Source organism: Sus scrofa, chromosome 2 (assembly GCF_000003025.6).
Source record: "Sus scrofa isolate TJ Tabasco breed Duroc chromosome 2, Sscrofa11.1, whole genome shotgun sequence".
In the NCBI taxonomy this organism is placed as follows: domain Eukaryota; kingdom Metazoa; phylum Chordata; class Mammalia; order Artiodactyla; family Suidae; genus Sus; species Sus scrofa.
In genome coordinates this window covers 147937857-147958407 of record NC_010444.4, presented here as the reverse complement: position 1 = coordinate 147958407, position 20551 = coordinate 147937857, and the positions used below count along the sequence as shown (strand labels likewise).

The window sequence follows — 20551 nt, the reverse complement described above, 5'->3', positions numbered from 1 at the left end:
CAGTTTGGAGAGCCCTTCCTGTTTAAGATGTCCTTGCAGATGCAAGGTAGGGGGTGACCAAGCCTCAGGGCCCGTTCCTTTCTCTGTGGGAATTGGGCAGGGGGCACGCCTGGAGTTTCTACGTCCCCCGTCCTCATGAGATCACCTCGAATGGAAACCAAGGAGAAAATCTAATTCTCAACTCTGAGGACGCCAGTCAGAGGCCAGGGGCCTTCATTCTGCTCCATGGAAGTCTAAGAGGTGAGGGCACAGACTGAGACAGTGCGTCAGACGCTGTAAGGAGTTCATGTTTTTCTGTCTCGAAGGGTGTTTTAATTCTCAAGTTCACTTCTGATTGATCGGGGTGGGGAGGTTGTTGCTCTTGTAAATGATTCTGTGAAAACTCCTATTTTGGTTTGGTTCATGGTTGAATTCAGCAAGATTTGAAAGACAATTCACTGCATTAGATTTGGAAAGTAGAATTTGATGGTGATTCTGTGAGTGTGTTGAATGGACAGGAAAGAGTTTGAAGGAAGAGTGAGTAACCTGCAGCCTGGTTTTGGTTCAGCCTAAAATTGTGATAGAAACACTTATTAAGTGGAACCACACTCAAATGCCATTATTGTACATCGAAAACAATTAAATGTAGGCAAATATGTATAGATGGACGTTGTACATGCCAACAGCCAGAAGGCAGAGGTTTTGTTAATGTATCTGACTCTGGTTCTAACCAAGCAACCAATATTTATTGAGCATCTATGTGCTAGAGTCTCAGGACAAAGATAAGAAAAAACAATACCCTGCCCTCAAGAAGCTCACATCCTAGTTAAGGAAAGAGGGGATTGTTACATACTAACGCAAGTAAAGATACTTTCACTGGGAGAGTAGCTGAACAAGTGCTAGATGAATGGGCCAGACCAAGTGGGAAGGGGCTTCCGAGAAAAGAAAAGGTCACGGGGTGAGGGCGGGGGGGGGCTAGAATAATACATAAAAGTTAAGGCATAGGGTCAAACAGAATTTGAAGCAACAAAGGAGGAATGATCAGGTAGGGCATAAAAATAGAAAACATCAAGATGTGTTCTGTACATTCAGTTTGAACCAGAGAAGTTCAAAAACAAGGTCAGAAAGGTGAATTAAGGCACCTTACAATAAGCTTCAATGTCTTTTATTCCTGTGAGTGCCTTTTATTTCTGTAGGTGGAAATCAGCTGAATGTATTGAAAAATAATAAGCACCTGGATATCAAAGCACACAGAAAATATTTACAAAAGGTACTGTAGGAGTTCCCATCGTGGCGCAGTGGTTAACGAATCCGACTAGGAACCATGAGGTCGAGGGTTCGGTCCCTGCCTTGCTCAGTGGGTTAAGGATCCGGCGTTGCGTGAGCTGTGGTGTAGGTTGCAGACGCGGCTCGGATCTGGCGTTGCTGTGGCTCTGGCGTAGGCGGTGGCTACAGCTCCAATTAACCCTAGCCTGGGAACCTCCATATGCGCGGGAGCGGCCCAAGAAATAGCGGCAACAACAACAACAACAACAACAAAAAAAAAAAAGGTACTGTAGCCACACATTACCTATGAGACTGAGACATGGAAAAGTTAAGGCATATGGAGGTTCCCAGGCTAGGGGTCCAGTAGGAGCTGGAGCCGCCAGCCTATACCACAGCCACAGCAACACAGGATCTGAGTCGCATCTGCGACCTACACCACAGCTCACGGCAACGCCGGATCCTTAACCCACTGAGTGAGGCCAAGGAGCAGACTATTGAGTAGATTTCCCTGTGCTGTACACTATGTCCTTGTTACTTAGGGATTTTGCATGTGGTGTGTACTTGCCAATCCCAGCCTCCCAATTTATCCCTCCCCCAGTGTGTCCCCTTTGGTAACCGTAAGTCAAGTTTCAGAGTCTATGATTGAGTTTCCATTTTGTACATATGTTCATTTGTATCACTTTTTAAAGATTCCACATATGAGTGATATATGATATTTTTCTTTGTCTGACTTACTTCCCTTGTATGGTAATCCCTAGGTCCATCCATTTTGCTGCAAATGGAATTATTTCATTTTCTTTGGCTGAGTAATATGGCATTGTATGTATCTTCTTTATTCATTCCTCCATTGATGGACATTTAAGTTGCTTCTATGCCTTAGCTATTGTAAATAGTGCTGCAGTGAACATGGGGTACATGTATCTTTTTGTGTGTGTGTGTGTTTTTAGGGCTGGGTATTTTTTTTTTTTTTTTTTTTTTTTTTTTGCTTTTCAGGGCCGCATTTGCGGCGTATGGAGGTTCCCAGGCTAGGGATCGAATCGGAGCTACAGTTGCCAGCCTACACCACAGCCACAGCAATGCAGGATCCAAGCTGCATCTGCAACCTACACCACAGCTCACAGCAACGCTGGATCCTTAACCCACTGAGTGAGGCCAGGGATCAAACCTGCATCCTAATGGAAACTAGTCAGATTCATTTCCACTGAGCCATGACAGCAACTCCTGCATGTATCTTTTTGAATTACAGTTTTCTCTGGATAGATGCCTAGAAGTGGGATTGCTGGAGCATATGATAGTTCTATTTTTGGTTTCTAAAGGAACCTCCATACTGTTCTCTGTAGTGGTTGCATCAACTTACATTCCCACCAACAGTGTAGGAAATGTCCCTTTTCTCCACACCCTGTCCAGCACTTATTGTTTGTAGACTTTTTGATGATGGCAATTATGACTGGTGTGAGATGATTCCTCATTCCTATTTGCATTTCTATAATAATTAGAGATGTTGAGCATTTCTTCATGTGTTTTTGGCCATCTGTATGTTGTCTTTGGAGAAATGTCTATTTAGATCTTCTGCCCATTTTTTTGACGGGGTTGTTCGTTTTAATATAAACCTGTATGAGATTTTTGTATATTTTGGAGATTAATCCCTTGTCAGTCACTTTGTTTGCAAATATTTTTCTCCCATTCTACGGATTGTCTTTTTATTATTTTATGGCTTCCTTTGCTATGCAGAAGCTTTTAAATTTAATTATGTCCAATTTGTTTTTTGGTTTTGTGTTTTTTAAGAGTTTTTTATTACACTTGATTGACAGTGTTCTGTCAATTTCTGCTGTACAGCAAAGTGACTTAGTCATACATACGACTAGATATAATTCCCTTGCTGTACAGCAGGATCTCATTGCTTATCCACTCCAAATGCAATAGTTTGCATCTACTACCCCCAAAGTCTGTTCTGTATGGAGTTTTTTTTCTATAGATAAGTTCATTTGTGCCATACAATAGATTCCAGATATAAGTGATATCATGTGGTTTTTGTCTTTTTCTTTTTTTAATAATGATTTTTATTTTTTCCATTATGGTTGTTTCACAGTGTTTTTTCAATTTTCTGTTCAGCAAAGTGACCCAGTCACATATATTTATATACACACATATATATACATACATATATATACACATATATATATATATATATATACACACACATGTTCTTTTTCTCACATTATCGTCCATCATGCTCCATCACAAGTGACTAGACATAGTTCCCAGTGCTGTACAGCAGGATCTCATTGCTTATCCACTCCAAATGCAACAGTTTTCCCAGTCCATCCCATGCTCTCCCCCTCCCTCTTGGCAACCACAAGTCTGTTTTCCAAGTCCATGAGTCTCTTTTCTGTGGATAGATTCATTTGTGCCATATGTTAGATTCCAGATATAAGTGATATATGGTATTTGGCTTTCTTTTTCTGACTTACTTCACTTAGTATGAGAGTCTCTGGTTCCATTCATGTTGCTGCACATCACATCATTTTGTCCTTTTTATGCCTGAGTAGTATTCCATTGTATATATGTACCACATCTTCTTAATCCATTCATCTGTCAATGGACATTTAGGTTGTTTCCATGTCTTGACTATTGTGACTAGTGCTGCAGTGAACATAGGGGTATATGCATCTTTTTGAATAAAAGTTTTGTCTGGATATATACCCAGGAGTGGGATTGCTGGATCATATGTTAGTTCTACATTTAGTTTTCTGAGGTGCCTCCATACTGTTTTCCATAGTGGTTGTACCAATTTACATTCCCACCAAAAGTGTAGGAGGGCTCCCTTTTCTCCACACCCTCTCCAGCATTTATTTGTTGACTTGTTAATGATGACCATTCTGACTGGTGTGAGGTGGTACCTCATTGTAGTTTTGATTTGTATTTCTCTCATGATTAGTGATGTTATGTTGAGCACTTCTTCATGCGCCTGTTGGCCATCTGTATATCTTATTTGAAGAAATGTCTATTCAGTTCTTCTGCCCATTTTTCAATTGGCTTGTTGGGGGTTTTTTTGCTGTTGAGGTGTATATTTGGGAGATTAAGCCCTTTTCTGTTGTATTATTTCCAACTATTTCCTCCTATTCCATAGGGGGGTTTTTTAGTTAGTTTTGTTTTTTATGGTTTCCTTTGATGTGCAAAACTTGTAAGTTTGATTAGGCCCCACTGGTTTATTTTTGTTTCTATTGTGTTGAGAGACTGACCTAAGGAAACATTTGTATGGTTGATGTCAGAGAATGTGTTGCCTATGTTCTCTTCTAGGAGTTTGATGGTGTCTTGTCTTACCTTAAGTCTTTAAGCCATTTTGAGTTTATTTTTTTGCATGATGTGAGGGTATGTTCTAGTTTCACTGATTTACATGCAGCTGTCCAGTTTTCCCAGCACCACTTTTTGAAGACTGTCTTTTTCCCATTTTATATTCTTTCCTCCTTCGTTGAAGATTAATTGACCATAGGTGTCTGGATTTGTTTCTGGGTTCTCTATTCTGTTCCATTGGTCTGTCTGTCTGTTTTGGTACCAGTACCACACTGTTTTGATTACTGTGGCTCTGTAATATTGCCTGAAGTCTGGGAGAGTTATGCCTCCTGCTTGGTTTTTGTTGCTCAGGATTGCTTTGGCAATTCTGGGTCTTTTGTGGTTCCATATAAATTTTTGGATTGTTTATTCTAGTTTTGTGAAAAGTGTCACGGGTAATTTGATAGGGATAGAACTGCGTCTATAGATCACTTTGGGTAGTATGGCTTTTTTATGATATTAATTCTTCCAACCCAAGAGCATGGAATATCTTTCCACTTCTTTGAATCCTCTTTAATTTCCTTGATTAACGTTGTATAGTTCTCAGCATATAAGTCTTTCCCCTCCTTGGTCAGGTTTATTCCCAGGTATTTGATTTTTTGGGGGTGCAATTTTAAAAGGTATTGTATTTTTATATTCCTTTTCTAGTATTTCATTGTTAGTATACAAAAATGATACTGATTTTTGACTGTTAATCTCATATCCTGCTACTTTGCTGAATTTGTTGATCAGTTCAAGTAGTTCTTGGGTTGAGTCCTTAGGGTTTTTATATGTAGTATCATATTATCGTCATACAGTGACAATTTTACCTCTTCTCCTCCCATTGCTTTGGTGTGTCCAATTGCCATGGCCAGGACTTCCAACACTGTGCTGAGTAAAAGTAATGAGAGTGGTCATCCTTGTCTTTTTCCAGATTTTAGTGGGAAGGTTTTCAGCTTTTCTCTGTGAGTGTTATATTGGCTGTGGGTTTGTCATAAAGGGCTTTTATTATATTAAGATTGTTCCCTATGTACTCACTTGGATAAGAGTTTTGATCATGAATGGATGTTGGACTTTATCAAATGCTTTTTTCTGCATCTATTGAGATGATCATGTGGCTTTTGACTTTTGTTTAATATAGTGTATGACATTGATTGATTTGTGTATGTTAAACCATCATAGTGAACTTCGGATGAATCCCACTTGATTGTGGTGTATGATCTTTTTCCTGTGTTGTTAGATTTGGTTGGCTAAAATTTTGTTGAGAATTTTTGCATCTATATTCATCAAAGATACTGGCCTATAACTTTTTTTTTTTGTAGTGTCTCTGTCTGGTTTTGGTATTAGGGTGATGGTGGCTTCATAGAATATCTTTGGGAGTGTTCCTTCTTCACCTTTTGTAAAATTTTAAGAAGGATGAGTATAAGTTCTTTGTATGTTTGGTAGAATTTGCCTGTGCAGCCACCTGGTTCTGGACTTTTGTTTGTAGGGAATGTTTCTATTACATATTCAATTTCATTTCTAGTGATTGGTCTGTTCATTTGATCTATTTCTTCTTGATTCATATCTAATTTGTTTTTATTTCTGTTACTCTGGGAAGTATATCCAAAAAGATACTGCTGCAGTTTATATCAAAGAGTGTTCTGCCTATGTTTTCCTATAAGAGTTCTATACCCATTCTTATATTTAGGTCTTTAAGCCATTTTGAGGTTTTTTTATAAGGTGTTAGGGAATTTCTAATTTCTTCTTTCACATGTGTAACTGTCCGGTTTTCCCAGCACCGTTTATTGAAGAGACTGTATTTTCTCCATTGTATATTTCTTGCTTCTTTTGTCATAGACTAATTGACCGTAGGTGAATAGGTTTATGTATGGGCTTTCTGTCCTGTTCCATTGAGCTATATGTCTAGTTTTGTGCCACTACCATACTGTTTTGATAACTATAGCTTTGTAGTATAATCTGAGGTCAGGGACCCTGATTCCTCCAGCTTCATTTTTGTTTCTCAAGATTTCTTTGGCTATTGGGATCTTCTGTGTTTCCACACAAATTTTTTTTTTAATTTTGTTCTAGTTTCGTGAAACATGCCATTGGTGATTTGATAAGTATTGCACTGAACCTGTGGATCACTTGGGTAGTATGGCATATTGAGAGTGTTGATACTTCCAATCCAATAACATAGTATTTGTTTCCATTTGTTTGTGTCATCTTCCATTTCCTTCAACAGTGTCTCATAGTTTTCAGAGTATGGGTCTTTTGCCTCTTCAGGTAAGCTTATTCCTAAGTATTGTATTCTCTTTGATGCAATGGTAAATGGGATTGTTTCCTTAATTTCTCTTTCTGATCTTTCATTGTTACTGCAAGACATTTCTGTGTATTAATTTTGTATCCTGCAACTTTACTGAATTCATTGATGAGCTCTAATTGTTTTCTGGTAGCTTTAGGATTTTCTGTGTATAGGATCATGTCATTTGCAAACAATGACAGTTTTACTTATTCTTTTCCAATCTGGATTCCTATTATTTCTTTTTTTCTCTAATTGCTATGGCTAGGATTTCCAAAACTATATTGAATAAAAGTGCCAGAGTGAACTTCCTTGTCTCATTCTTATCTTAAAGGAAATGCTTTCAGCTTTTCATCATTGAGTGTGTTATCTCTGTGGCTTTGTCATCCATGGCCTTTATTATGTTGCAGTATGTTCACTCTATGCTCACCTTCTGGAGAATTTTTATCAAAAATGGGTGTTGAATTTTTTCAAAAGCTTTTTCTGAATCTATTGAGATAACCGTAGGGTTTTTATTCTTTAGTTGATTAGTGGCAGAGTATCACACTGATTGATCTGCAGATATTGAAGAATTGGTTTGGTTTGCTAGTATTTTGTTGAGGATTTTTGCATCTATATTCACCAATGATATTGACCTCTAATTTTCTTTTTTTTTTGTCATGTCTTTGTCTGGTTTTGGTAGCAGGGTGATGGTGGCCTCATAAAATGAACTTGGGAGTGTTCTTTCTCTGCAATTTTTTGGAAGAATTCCAGAAGGATAGGTGTTAACTCTTCTCTAAATATTTTATAGAATTTGCCTGTGAAGCTGTCTGATCCTGGACTTGTGTTTTTGGAATTTTTTTAACCACAGTTTCAATTTTAGTACCTGTGATTCGTCCAGTCATATTTTCTATTTCTTCCTGTTTCAGTGTTGGAAGCTTATGCCTTTCTAAGAATTTGTCCATTTATTATAGGTTGTCCATCTTTTGGCATATAGCTGATTGTTAGCCTCTTATGTTCCTTTGTATTTCTGTGTGTCAGTGGCCCTGCACAGTGGAGCATGTCAGTCTCATATGTGGAATATTACTCGAGCATAAAAAGAAATGAATCATGCCACAACATAGATGAACCACCAAAACATCACACTAAAGAAGCCAGTCACAAAAAAACACATATTGTATGATTCCATTTATATGATATTTATAGACTGGGCAATTTCATAAAATAAAATAGATTAATGGTTACCTAGGGCTGCAGGAATAGGGAGTGGGGAGTTACTGCCAATGGGTATGGAGTTGTTGGGCGTTTTTTGGGTCGGGGAGTGAAAATATCCTAAATTTAGACTGCAGATGGTTGCATGATTATGTGATCTTACTAAAAAAACCATTGAACTATAAAATTTAGATGAATCAGTTTATGGTATATGAATTACATCTCCAAAAAAAGTGTAAAAAATGTTTAAGTATATGTTCGTGATACCCAGAGAGACCAGAGCGAAACATGAAGTGGATTTAGAGACACAGGCTGGGAGCTTGTGAATGGTCAGGGCCAGATCTGCGGATGCGACAAGCCCCAGGGGAGTCCTTCCATGAGAAACACAGTACGGAAACCAGTGACAGCTTTTTTGCTGCCAAGGAGCTCACTGACAGTTCTGTTGGCAACGTACATGCTACAGATTTCAGCCCTACTGCAAGTTAGACTGTTGGCTTTCTAGTGGGTCCAAACACATTGGTGTCAGTGGATAAGGGTGGACTCAGTTTGTTTTGTTTTGCTTTCGTCCTGCAGTTTTTGAAGAGCCGGAAGATCCAAGCAACAGGTCGTTTTTCTCTGAAATTATCTCTTCGATTTCGGATGTGAAGTTCAGCCACAGTGGGAGGTATATCATGACCAGAGACTATCTGACCGTCAAAGTTTGGGATCTCAACATGGAAAACCGCCCCATCGAGACTTACCAGGTACAGACCACCACACACACATAGGCAGCTTGAGCACTTCCTTTGAGGGTTCCAAGTCAGCCTCTGCCTGCAAAGGCTTACCAAGCAGAAGAATAAAAGGCATGTTGAGCCGATTAAACATTCAGAAATAGCAGGTCGGCAGCTCAGTGTAAGTGGGGCTAGATCTAGCCTAGAGCAAAGGTCAGGAGCCACACCCTGAGGCCCCAGTGTTTGTAGCTGGGAGGAGGAAATGGATGTGGCAAGAAAGGTTGGAGCAAAGTGCCAACAAGGTAGGAAGGAAACTGAGAGAAGGCCTGGAAGCCAAAACGAGAAACTGTCACCAGGAGGAAGAAGTCACCAACTGCTATTACTGAATCAAGTCAGGGCCGAGGATGGCCACTAGATTTAGTAACACGGAGGTGATCAGGCACCTTAATGAGACAAGTGCAGGTGAAGTGGTTTGAAAGAACGTCTGATTGGAGTGGGTTTGAAACAGACAGTAAATCGCAAATGTGAACTTAGTGAGACTTTGAAAGAAATCGTGCTTTGAAGGGGAACAGAGAAATGGGCAGTAGCTGGAAGAGGATGCAGGATTAAGGATTACCATGGCTTGTTTTCTGCTATAGGAAGGGAGATGACTGAAGCAGTCAACTCCTGGAGGGAGGAGATTCCATTACAGTATTGGGCATAAGAGTTGGCCAATCCACCCATCAAAGGGAGGAGAAAAGAATCAAGAGCACAGATGTAGTAGGTGTGAAGACTTTGTGATGGGAACAGAGAGATGGTTTCTTCTCATTGCTTCTATTTTCCACTAAAATAAGAAGCAAGGTCATTAGCTGAGTGAGAAGGAAAAGTGTGAAATACTCATCTAAGAGAGTGAATTGATTAGGGCAATGGGTAGGGTTGCTCGGGGATCCACGTGAGGTTTATATTCTTGACTTAAAGTGAGACTAATCCATGATCATGTGTTTCTTCCCAGCCACATTCGCCTGCTTGGTATGGGCAAGGAAGGGCAGAAAGTTAGATTTAACCAGTGATGGGGTTTTGCCAAGTGAGTACCATGGAAGGAGAGAGAAAGGCAAGTTAAAAGAGTAAGTGGAAGGGTGGACCATTGAATCTAAGGTAGGTAAGGAGAGAAGTGAAGAATGGATAGATAGAATCAGGATAACAAGGAGTGTTAAAATGATAAGAGGGAGCAATAGAGCCATACTTGTTAAACAAGTACAGTTTTAGCAATGAACGGTTCAAGCAATAATAGGACCAAGGAAACAAAAGGCAAACTCACAAAAAAGATGAGGCCAAGTAACCCAGAGTCTGGAGTATCCAGGTCTCTAGGAATGATGGCAGGGATGGTGACGGAAGAGAGATCGAGGTGCAAAAGTTGCTTCCAGGAATGAGGCAGGAGGACTCACAGCTGCTGACAACTATAAGAAGAATGGGCAGCAGGCAGTCATGTTGGATGGCTTGGCTCCAAAGGAGCTGAGGACATCAGACAGGAAGGAGCATCTGGAGTGGCATGGAGCCCACACCAGCTTGGCACAGGTGGGCAGAAGGCCAGCCCTGACGTGAGTGGCCTCAGGAGAAGCAAGCAGCTCTTTTGGTCAGAAGCAGAAGGTGAAGTTCAGGGAGGAGGCTGACGACACCAAGGACGTTGGTGGCTGGCTGCGAGGTCCAGAAGGTGCTGTAAAAAGGTTGGGAGAACCAGAATTCAAGACCACAGATGTAGCATCCCCTGTGTGTTTGTGGTCTTCTTGTCCCCCAGAGCCTGCCCTCAAGCTCCCACTCTCAGCCCTTCATCTCCAGCCTAGGACACATGAGTGCCCTTGTCCAGCTGCACCCACACACCATCCAGTGTTACCTCCCTCAGTACAAAAGAGACAGCAGTAGGAATCAGAACCTGACACAGTGGTGTTGACAGAGGTGTGACCTGCTGGAGAGCCCCGGTTAGGGAAGAGTCAGGGAGCAATTAGTACTTTCCTTTTGTGGAAAGACTTTTACAACAAAGCTAACTAGCAGTGACATGAAATAATACCATTTTCAGAGCATGGCTGTCAAAAACTACCTTAAGCTACGCGTAGATTTGGAAATCTTCTTTATAGAACACTAAGAAATAGATATCTTCAAACATGCATTGAAATGAAATATTACAAAAAATTAACACATTTTAGACATCATATTTCAAAGCAATTCAGTTTATATACCATACAAAAGATGGTAGTATACTATATAAAAGATGCTATGCAAACTCTGATTGAGTGTCTGGACAGAGAAAGACAAATATATGATATCACTGATCTGTGGAATCTAGTTTTAAAATGATACAAAGGAACGTATTTATAAAACAGAAGCTCACAGACTTCGGAATCAAACTCCTGGTTTACCAAAGGGGAGAGCCTGGTGGGGAGGGGTAAATTGAGAGGATGGGATTCACACGTGCACATTACTATGTATAAAAGGTAATTAACAAGGACCTTCTCACAGCACAGGAGGTCTACGCAATAGTCTGTGGAGTTCCCTTTGTGGCCCACAGGTAACAAACCCAACTACTGTCCATGAGGATACAGGTTCGATCCCTGGCCTTACGCAGTGGGTTAAGGGTCCGGCGTTGCCGTGAGCTGTGGTGTAGGTCACAGATGCGGCTCAGATCCTAGGTTGCTGTGGCCTAAGCCAGCAACTGCAGCTGCTATTCGACCCCTAGCCTGGGAACCTCCGTATGCCACACACGTGGCCCTAAAAAGCAAAATTGTCTGCAGTAACCTATATGGGAAAGAAGAATGGATATATGTATATGTATAACTGATTTGCTTTGCTGTACACCTGGAACTAATACAACATTGTAAAATCAGCTATACTCCAATGAAATGAAATTCCTCTTTCACGTCTCAGTGTTTTTAAGCTGAGTATCTGGAACACTGCTGAAAAGGGCCGTGAGGATGGATCCCATGGGAAGGAATTCCATAATCAACTGCTGGTGCCTCACCTGGGCAGAGAGACAGGAGGTACCCCTACATAGTTCTGTACATCCATCAGATGATCCCACGCATGCCTCCAGGAATGCGAACCTGCAGACTGAAGGATGACGAGCAGTTTTCACATTTTCCTGCAGAACAGGGGTTGGCAAACTGTGGCTCATGGGCCAAATCCAACCCCATACTTGTTTTTGTAAAAGCAGTTTTATTAAAACAGCCACACCCGATCATTTTCATGCTACCTATGGCTGCTTCCATACAAGGACAGAATTAAGTCATGTGACAGAGACCATACAGCCCATGAAGCCTAAAATATTCACCATCTGACAGTTTGTCAACCCCCAAAATATACGAACAAATTGGCAGAGTTTACAATACCTGGCTTCCACACATATGTCACTTGAAAACCACAGTGTTGGGAGAGTCAGCTTGCCTGGTCAAGAAGGCCAGGAACAGAAAGAGAAACAATGTTTGAAACAAGAAGAGAGAAGCATCAAACAGGCTAAGTTTTAAGTTGTCTCTCCCTCTGCTCTCTAGATTTTCTCATGTAGGTGTCTTACCTTATTCTCTCCTCTGATGGAGGAAAGTTGATTTCTTTGCCTAAGATTTTTTTTTTGTACCAGAACATGCATGCAACGTACCTTCATAGCCGATGGTCTTTTCCTGCAGACACCCTCCGCTGGAGGTCGTGAGGCTCTTCCCAGAACGTAGATGCTAGAGAGAAGAAGCAGTGACTCAGGCTAGGTTTTCCCTTTGCATCCTTCCTGACTTTTGTCTTTCAAGACTGGTGTATAGAGTTCTTAGTGATGTGGTTCCTGCAATAATGGGCCCACCCTTTCAAAACACACACACTTTGAAACTTATCACTCACCTTGGTGATTCTGGAAGACCAAATGCCAAAAGTGACAAGTCAGGAATCCGGAATGGTTCACAAGGAAGGGGACTGGCTAAGCCGAGCCTTCAAAGGACCACCACTGCCCCATTTATACCAGTTTAGAACTCTCCTTCTCTGCCCCTTCAACCCTCATTATTTTCAAGGCAATAGTTGGTACTCCCCCTACCAAAAAAAAAAAAAAAAACCTATTTTGAGGTAATTAGGATGATTATTTTATTTCCCTATAATGATTTATCCTCCTCTTAGAATTTTACAATTTTTGACAATTATAGACCTCTGAAAAGCCTGCATCTTGAAACGTGCTTCATCAAGTGTTTCTAAAACCTGTTTTTCCCTGCTCAAAACACGCACGTGTGTGTCTTGCCTTAAAAGTGCTCCATGCTGGTGGTAGGAATGCAAACTGGGGCAGCCACTATGGAGAACAGTATGGCAGTTCCTTAAAAAACTAAAAATAGAGTTGCCATATGATGCAGCAGTCCAATTGCTGGGCATGTATCCAGACAAAACCATAATTCTAAAAGATACCTGCACCCAATGTTTATAGCAGCCCTATTTACGGCAGCCAAGACATGGACACAACCTAAATGTGCATCAGCTGTCAATGATGAGTCGATAAAGAAGATGTGATGCATATCTACAATGGAGCACTCCTCAGCCGTCAAAAGAATGAAACAATGCCAAGTGCAGCCACATGGACACAACTAGAGATTGTCGTGCTAAGTAAAGTAAGCTAGACAAAGACAACCATCACATGATGTTACTTATATGTGGAATCTTACTTTTTTAATGATACAAATGAACTTATATACAAAACAGAAATAGACCTACAGATATAAAAAATAAATGTATGATTGCCAAAGGGGAGAAACTTGGGGGATGAATAAATGAGGAGTCTGGGATTAACATATATACATTACTGTATATAAAATAGATCAACAAAGACTCACTGTATGGCACAGGGAACTAAATATTTTGTAATAACCTGTAAGGGAAAAAATCTGAAAAAATATATATGTATGTATAACTGAATCACTCTACGTACACCTAAAATACAACATTGTAAGTTAACTATAATAACAAGAGGATACATCAGAAAAAAATTAAAAATTTTAGAAGGGATCTATAATGGATATAAGAGGAAGGAGTAGGCAGGTGTAGGATTGAACGCAGGATCATTTTGCTCACCTTTTTCCTCCAGAAAGTAGGAGATGCAGAGCACTAGGGTAACAGAGTTGGCGTCCACTGCCCGGTGGATTAATTCCCAGCCTGGCCTCCTTCCTCTTCAGAAGCCCCACTCTGCCTCTTCTCCAAAGAGCTTGGAAGCAAGTCAGTGATAAAGGCAAGAATCAGGCTTGCTTTGTGGATAAGAGATGGATTCTTGAGGTCAGAAGAAAAGTTGGCCCGCCAGTTAATGCCCTTTCTGCCACCATCACTTTCTTCCAAGGAAAGAATCTGTACCAATGCGGGAAAGGGGACTCATAGTCAATCAAGGTCAGGGCGAGGCCAACTATCACCAATCCTGTCTGCCACCCGTCTTTGTAAATAAAGTTTTATTGGAACACAACTCCCACTCGCTTGTTTATGTATTATGGCTACTTTTGTATTACAAGGGTGGAGTTGGGTAGTTGCAACAGAGCTATATGGCCCACAGAATATCATTATTTACCATCTGGACCTCTAGAGAAAAAGTTTTTCAAGACGTAGAATCAGCCCTCTCTTTGTCCCAAGACTCTCTTTGGCCTTGCGCAAAGATTCTTAATGATAACTAGACATGTTCAGCAAGCAGAAATGGCCCTACAAACAAAACGGCCTTCCAGATGAGATCTGAGTCATTTCCAGGATGCCCAGAAGGCGGTAGGAGAGGAAGGGAAAGACACTGCGTTAATTTGCAGCAGAGTTCCAAGCTCAGGCCCCAAGCCTCGCCCTCCCATCCCCGTTCCCCATCTCACAAAGCCAAAAGCCCAGGCGCAGGTGGAATCTCTTGTCACTATAGCCCTGAAGCAGATACTCTGACGAGGCCCAGAACTGTTTGGGATCACAGGAGTAAAGGTGGAAGAAATTCATTTGCAAAGTTAGAAATCCTTCCACTGTCCAAATAACAGAGAGAGCTTTTCAAATCCCCCAAACACCTAATGGCACATGGAATGAATCTGACCTCATCCCCTTGCCCACTACTAAGCACACAGCTGAGCCTCCACGCTCAGCATCCGGCAGAACTCCAGGGTCAAGAAAGGAGACAGGGACTCTGAACAAAGGCAAACATTTTGCTTTCATAACATCCCTCTGCTTCACCCCATTAGATTTCCGTCTTGGCTGCACTTCAGTTCATGATCACGGGTCCTGTCTAGGACTGAGGCCCCCATGTAAGGCACCGCCAGCGAGGCAGAGAACGTGGGAGGCAGGTTGCTAGAGAAAGAGGAGCGTGTCCTCCAGGACCCGGATCCCGGGTTCAGTTCCCATCCCGTCATTTTCTTTCCTGTGTGATCTTGGACAAATGATGCCACGCCCTGTACTTCATGCTCCTTTAAAGAGAATGACAATACCTACATCCTAAGATGATTTGAGAGATGAAGTGAGATTTTATAGATAACGAGCCTGGCTAATAATAACGAGCTGGCATATGACGTATGCCTGTTATAATGACCACTCCCTGCAATGGCGTTCAGGAAGAACTGAACGCGAAGCACAGGTTCCTCCCCCCGAGCCTTCATCTCTGCCTTTTGCCATCTTCATCCGAGATGAGAACATAGCTGCAGAAAATACCTGAGCCAGGCTCACCAGACGCATTTAAAATTCACATCCAACCATGTCAAGTGGCTCTCAGTGCCTCTGGCAGCCCTGCACTGTATCCCAGCCATCCCCCCCCCCCCGCCCGCCCCGGATAACCTTGCTTCTTATTTCACTGAAAAATAGAAACAGGAGAGAATTGCCACATAGTCCCAAGCTGCTCCCGGCAGGTCAGGGTCCCCGGGGCAAGCCCCAGTGACATCCCCACCTTATCAAACCCAAAAATGAGCATGGCGGTTCTGTCTTTGACTCGCTCGAGAGAAGGGGGCAGGAGCCCCGTCTGACACGTGGTTTCCTCTCCACCAGTCCCATCAGCTCTGCTTCCAAACGTGCCGAGAATCGGACCACCCCACCTCCGCGCTCACCCTGGCCCAAGCCATCACCTGTGTCCGGGGCTCTAACTGGCCACCCTGCCTTTGCCCCGCACGCTCCCATCTGTCCCAACACAGCAGGCATGGCAATCCTTTCTGTAAAGCCCCTCCACCGGCCTCAGAGTGAGGGACCTATGCAAACTGACAGCAACACGCTGAGGCCCCCACGTACAGCTCACACCACCCCGCCACCCTGCTGCCTCCGGGATCCCACCTCTGGCCTTCCACTGCTATTCCCTGTGCTTGGAAAGCCTTTCCCTCCAGTACCACTGAGGGACATCCATTTCCTTCAGGCTTCTGCGCCCGTGCTACCTTGTCACGTGACTCCTTGAGGCCTCGCCGTGTGTAAAATTATACCCCCAGGTTTGGAGTGGAAATGCCATAAAACTGGATTGTGATGATCATTGTACAACTATAAACATAATACAATTCATTGAGTAATTCAAAAAAATAAAATAACACCCCCGATCTCCCACTCCCTTTTTCCATGTGTTTTTGTATCACCATGTCTCAAATACCTTATGTGTTTACTTGGTTTTATACTTCCTTCCCCAGCACTGGAGCCCAAGAGTGTCCTGTGGGCTCTAGCGTAAGCCCATGGCAGACATTCAGTAAAGGTTTGTGGAACAAAGACTGTATGAACTTGTCCTCTAATGGTGCCCTGTCAGCAAATCAGCTTAGGAAATTCCACTTCCCGGCCCGCTCCGTGCCACCGTCTCGTTTCATCCATGCCAGCCACGTAAGCGGCTCACCAACCCATCCTCACGGCCCAGGGCTGGAAACGGCCACAGCGGGGTTCAGACCCGGGGCCCTCAGCATCAGGCCACATTCACGCTGAAAGAATGAACAGCGCACCTCCAGGGAGGAGCGACTCGCAGAGGCATCATTTCTGAAAGTACTAACTAACCCTCCTGATGTGTTCTCCCCCAACCCCCAACCAGGTTCACGACTACCTCCGCAGCAAGCTGTGCTCCCTCTATGAAAATGACTGCATTTTTGATAAATTTGAGTGCGTGTGGAATGGGTCAGACAGGTAAGCAAGGCCTGTGTGGCTGGGCCCCTTCCAGAGGCGAGCCCCTCCTTGCGAAGGCGCTGGACCGTGAACCGGAAGTGGATGCAATCACTCTGCCCTTTGCTTTGGGATGCAGCCAAGGGGCAATCAGAATAGCCCAGGTCCTGGCAGGGATGCACTGTGTGGGCCCCTGGATGACCTCTGAGGGCAGGCCTGGAAAGAAGGGAGGGACCGTGAGACCCTGGACTCCTACGATTGGCCCAGGTGACCTTTTTACTGCAAGAAAATTCCTACTTTTTACCCACAAGACACTCCGAGAGCTGGTTCAGCATGCCGAAAATGAGGATCCACCAGCCGTTTTCCAGGATAAGCAGTTCAGACGACTGCAGAGTGTGTGTTCTAGATGGAAAATTCTCCCTCGAAGCTGCCAGTAGAGACGTGGCTGAAGGCCCCCATGGTTCATTAAGTGAATTCTACTTGGCCTCATTTATCATGAGCCCTCAGAGTGATTTATGACTGTTTTAACGCCTGTGACTTCAACAATACTTCCTATTACCTCCCCCTAGTTTCTTTCTGGGTTGACAGATAGAGACGATTCTGTGATTTCCAGAACTAAGCACAGGCTACCAGGGGCTGTTCCTTGATGACGGCAGCACCTGTGTGGGTGCTAGAACCCACAGGAAGTGATCACAGCAAAACACACCAAGAGCCGAGCTTTTAGGGAGCTCAGGCCATCCCTCTCTGACCCTTGTTGGGCTCCCTTTGTCGGGGGGTCCAAAATACCCTTCCACATGGCAGCCCTGGAGGGAACCACCACGTGGCAAGCCCATGTCACCAAGCAGCTAAGAGCAGAGGGCGAAGGCCCTCAAGGGGAAGGAAGCTAGCCCAGCCCTTTTATTTATTTTCACTCACATCTGTGATCGATTCACGGGTTACTGTTAATAGATTTTTTCTTAAGCAGTTGTTATTGTTCCAGTTTCCCTTCCATCTTAACCGAGATTCCAAAACTATACTTAGTAGGCACCTTCACACATGTGGTGTTTTTTGGGAACCTCCATATGCCACAGGTACGGCCCTAAAAAACAAAAAAGCAAAACAAAAACCTAAAAAGCAACATTCTTTCCATAACATTACAGTGTCTTTCCGTAACTCAGAAAATATTACTTGCACTGTAGTTGTGGTTGAGATTTTTTTCCCAAAAGAGTCTTTCTCTTGCTGTTTAAAAACTAATTGGGGAGCTCCCATTGTGGCGCAGCAGCAACAAATCTGACTAGTATCCGTGAGGATGCGGGTTCAATCCCTGGCCTCGCTCAGTGAGTTGGGGATCCAGCGTTGCTTTGAGCTATGGTGTGGGTTGCAGACACGGCTCAGATCCCGAGTTGTGTGGCTGTGGTGCAGGCCGGCAGCTGTAGCTCTGATTGGGTCCCTAGCCTGGGAACTTCCATATGCCATGGGTGTGTCCCTAAAAAGGAAAAAAACCCATGGGAGTTGTGGTGTGGGATGCACCGTTCCGCTTGTGGGTAGCAGTGAGGCCAAGTGGCTGAATGCTTGTGCCCTGGAGTCCAGCAGGTGTGAGCTGGAAGCCCGACGTGGGCATTGCTAAGCTGTATGACACTGCACGAGTGTCGGCTCTTCCTCCTGTGTAAACCCCTTTGATGGGTGATGGAAGAGGAAACGAGACTGGCAGGAAAGCAGTCAGCACCCTGCCTGATGAGGCCACAACAGCTTGCTCTATGACAGAGACACACGGTATCACAGCACAGGTTTCCTGCGCCAGGGGAACAAAACCTAATTCTGAGTTAATTCACCTGCACAGCCAACCAAGTGCCCACAAGCTTAGCCCCCTGGCTGGAGCCCAGTCCTGTCGGTTTCCCTGCATCTTCATCCAGCCCAGGGTGAGGTGCTCGGCGCTCCCGTCCTCATCCGCCACTCAGAGCCCCACCCACAAATGAGGCCGAGCCAGCCTCTCTGGGAGGTGCCGCCTCGGGATGCTGCTTGAGGGGCCTTATCTTTCCCTCAGCCTGTCACCTTGTCCACACCGGCACCGTTAAAGTGTCAGCTGGTGGCTTCTGGAAGGCTTTTGGCATTCACTGCTCTCTTAACCGGTTAGAGATACGCCTAAGTACGGATAACTCGTATAGAAATGCAGAAATCATCTGTCAATGCACCCCGATCCTATGTCCTCATCTTTCAGCCTTTCAAAATGTGACTTTCTGTTTGCTCCCTTCCCAAGGGAGACCACGACAGCATCCACTTCTTAGGTAAGTGTTCGGGAGAGGCTGAATTTGGAGCTCGCTCCTGGCAGGGGGAGAACACACGCGGGTGCACTGCTGCACTGTCGGCATCTCTCCCTCAGTGCTGATGCAAGAAAGCCTTAGCAGTCAGGCAGCACAGAATCCCACTCCCTCCCCACATCCAGCCTTTAAATATGCACAATATGATGGCTGTATACTGCTGCATCCCTATGCCCACAACTTCACTCCAGCCTCAGAATCCTGACGTGAGGGAGGGGGCCTGGGATCATTAAGTCCACAGGACTCATTGATGGAGCCCAAGAGCCAAAAGGCATCCATCGATCAGCAGCAAGGAGGGGTATCACAATCCTTTGTTTGCAAACCTCGCCGAAGAGCTCGTTGCTCTTAGCGGTCCCCAAGAAGCTCAGCAGTCACACTGCAGAGCCTGTGGAGGTCTGGGGTTTCGGGTCTGTCTTTAGGAGAAGGTCCGGTTGCCAAAAGCTGGCCTCCGCAGGCTGTCGTTTGTCCCTGAAAGGCTTTGTCTGTGGCACTCAGGTCCCCTTTTCCCTCTCTGCCTTGCAGTGTCATCATGACGGGCTCCTACAACAACTTCTTCAGGATGTTTGACCGAAACACCAAGCGTGATGTCACCCTTGAGGCCTCAAGGGAAAACAGTAAACCCCGGGCGATCCTAAAGCCACGCAAGGTGTGCGTGGGGGGCAAGCGGAGGAAGGACGAGATCAGTGTCGACAGCCTGGACTTTAGCAAAAAGATCTTGCATACAGCTTGGCACCCCTCAGAAAATATCATAGCAGTGGCGGCTACAAACAACCTCTATATATTCCAGGACAAGGTCAACTAGAAGGACGCGTTAGTACTTAATAATCTCACACACTGAATACTAGTCAAAACACTTTTTAAATGTTTCTTTGGGTGTTCGTTTGATGCAGCGACATTCATTTCCCTACACAGGAAACAACTGGAATAGAACTCATTGGATTCCGACTTTCCCAAATCCTCAGTTCTAAGAAACTTTTTGTCAAACCCAGTAGGTTCTGGGACACTCCTTCCTGTTTAGAATTGAGAGCTGCCAGCTAACCGTAATTCTTCCATAGTTGACTTGAATTTCTGATGCTTTTATTGCCCCGTTTTTCTCTGGTGGGTCCCGTGTTTTGTTTATAGGTGTCTGCTGAGATAAAAAATGAGGTTGTCTGTAGTATTTAAAGAGAAAAGAGATAAGTTTTTTTTTTAATTAAGCAATTCCACTTGATTGAAAAAAATTCAACGAAAAAATAAAACACCGTTTACTCTAAGAGAAATTCTCCTCTTTTTGTGAAAAGTCAGCACCAGTCAGCATCTTCTGCCCCTAAAGCCCTTTTATTTCCCCCCCCCCATTTTCTTCTTAACAGTTTCCTGTGAGCCAGGGACTTCTTTCACGAGGCTTCGAAGGGGACACAGAATGCGAAGGGAAGGGCCACATGGATGCCACTCTACCCTTTTTTGTAAGCGCCATAGAAACAGGCTGAGAATTT

At 43.8% G+C, this 20551-nt stretch overlaps 1 protein-coding gene across 12 annotated transcripts in view; it reads left to right on the top strand.

Annotated features, from left to right (window-relative positions):
* PPP2R2B (protein phosphatase 2, regulatory subunit B, beta) overlaps positions 1 to 20334 on the top strand; it is a 484752-nt gene extending 464418 nt beyond the window's left edge. For 11 of the 12 annotated variants that reach the window (XM_021080828.1, XM_021080843.1, XM_021080849.1 and 8 more), the window contains 3 exons: positions 8603 to 8772; positions 16715 to 16806; positions 19602 to 20334. In XM_021080828.1, coding sequence (XP_020936487.1) covers positions 8603 to 8772; positions 16715 to 16806; positions 19602 to 19881 — 542 coding nt within the window. In that variant the 3' untranslated portion in view covers positions 19882 to 20334. 12 annotated transcript variants of the gene reach the window in all.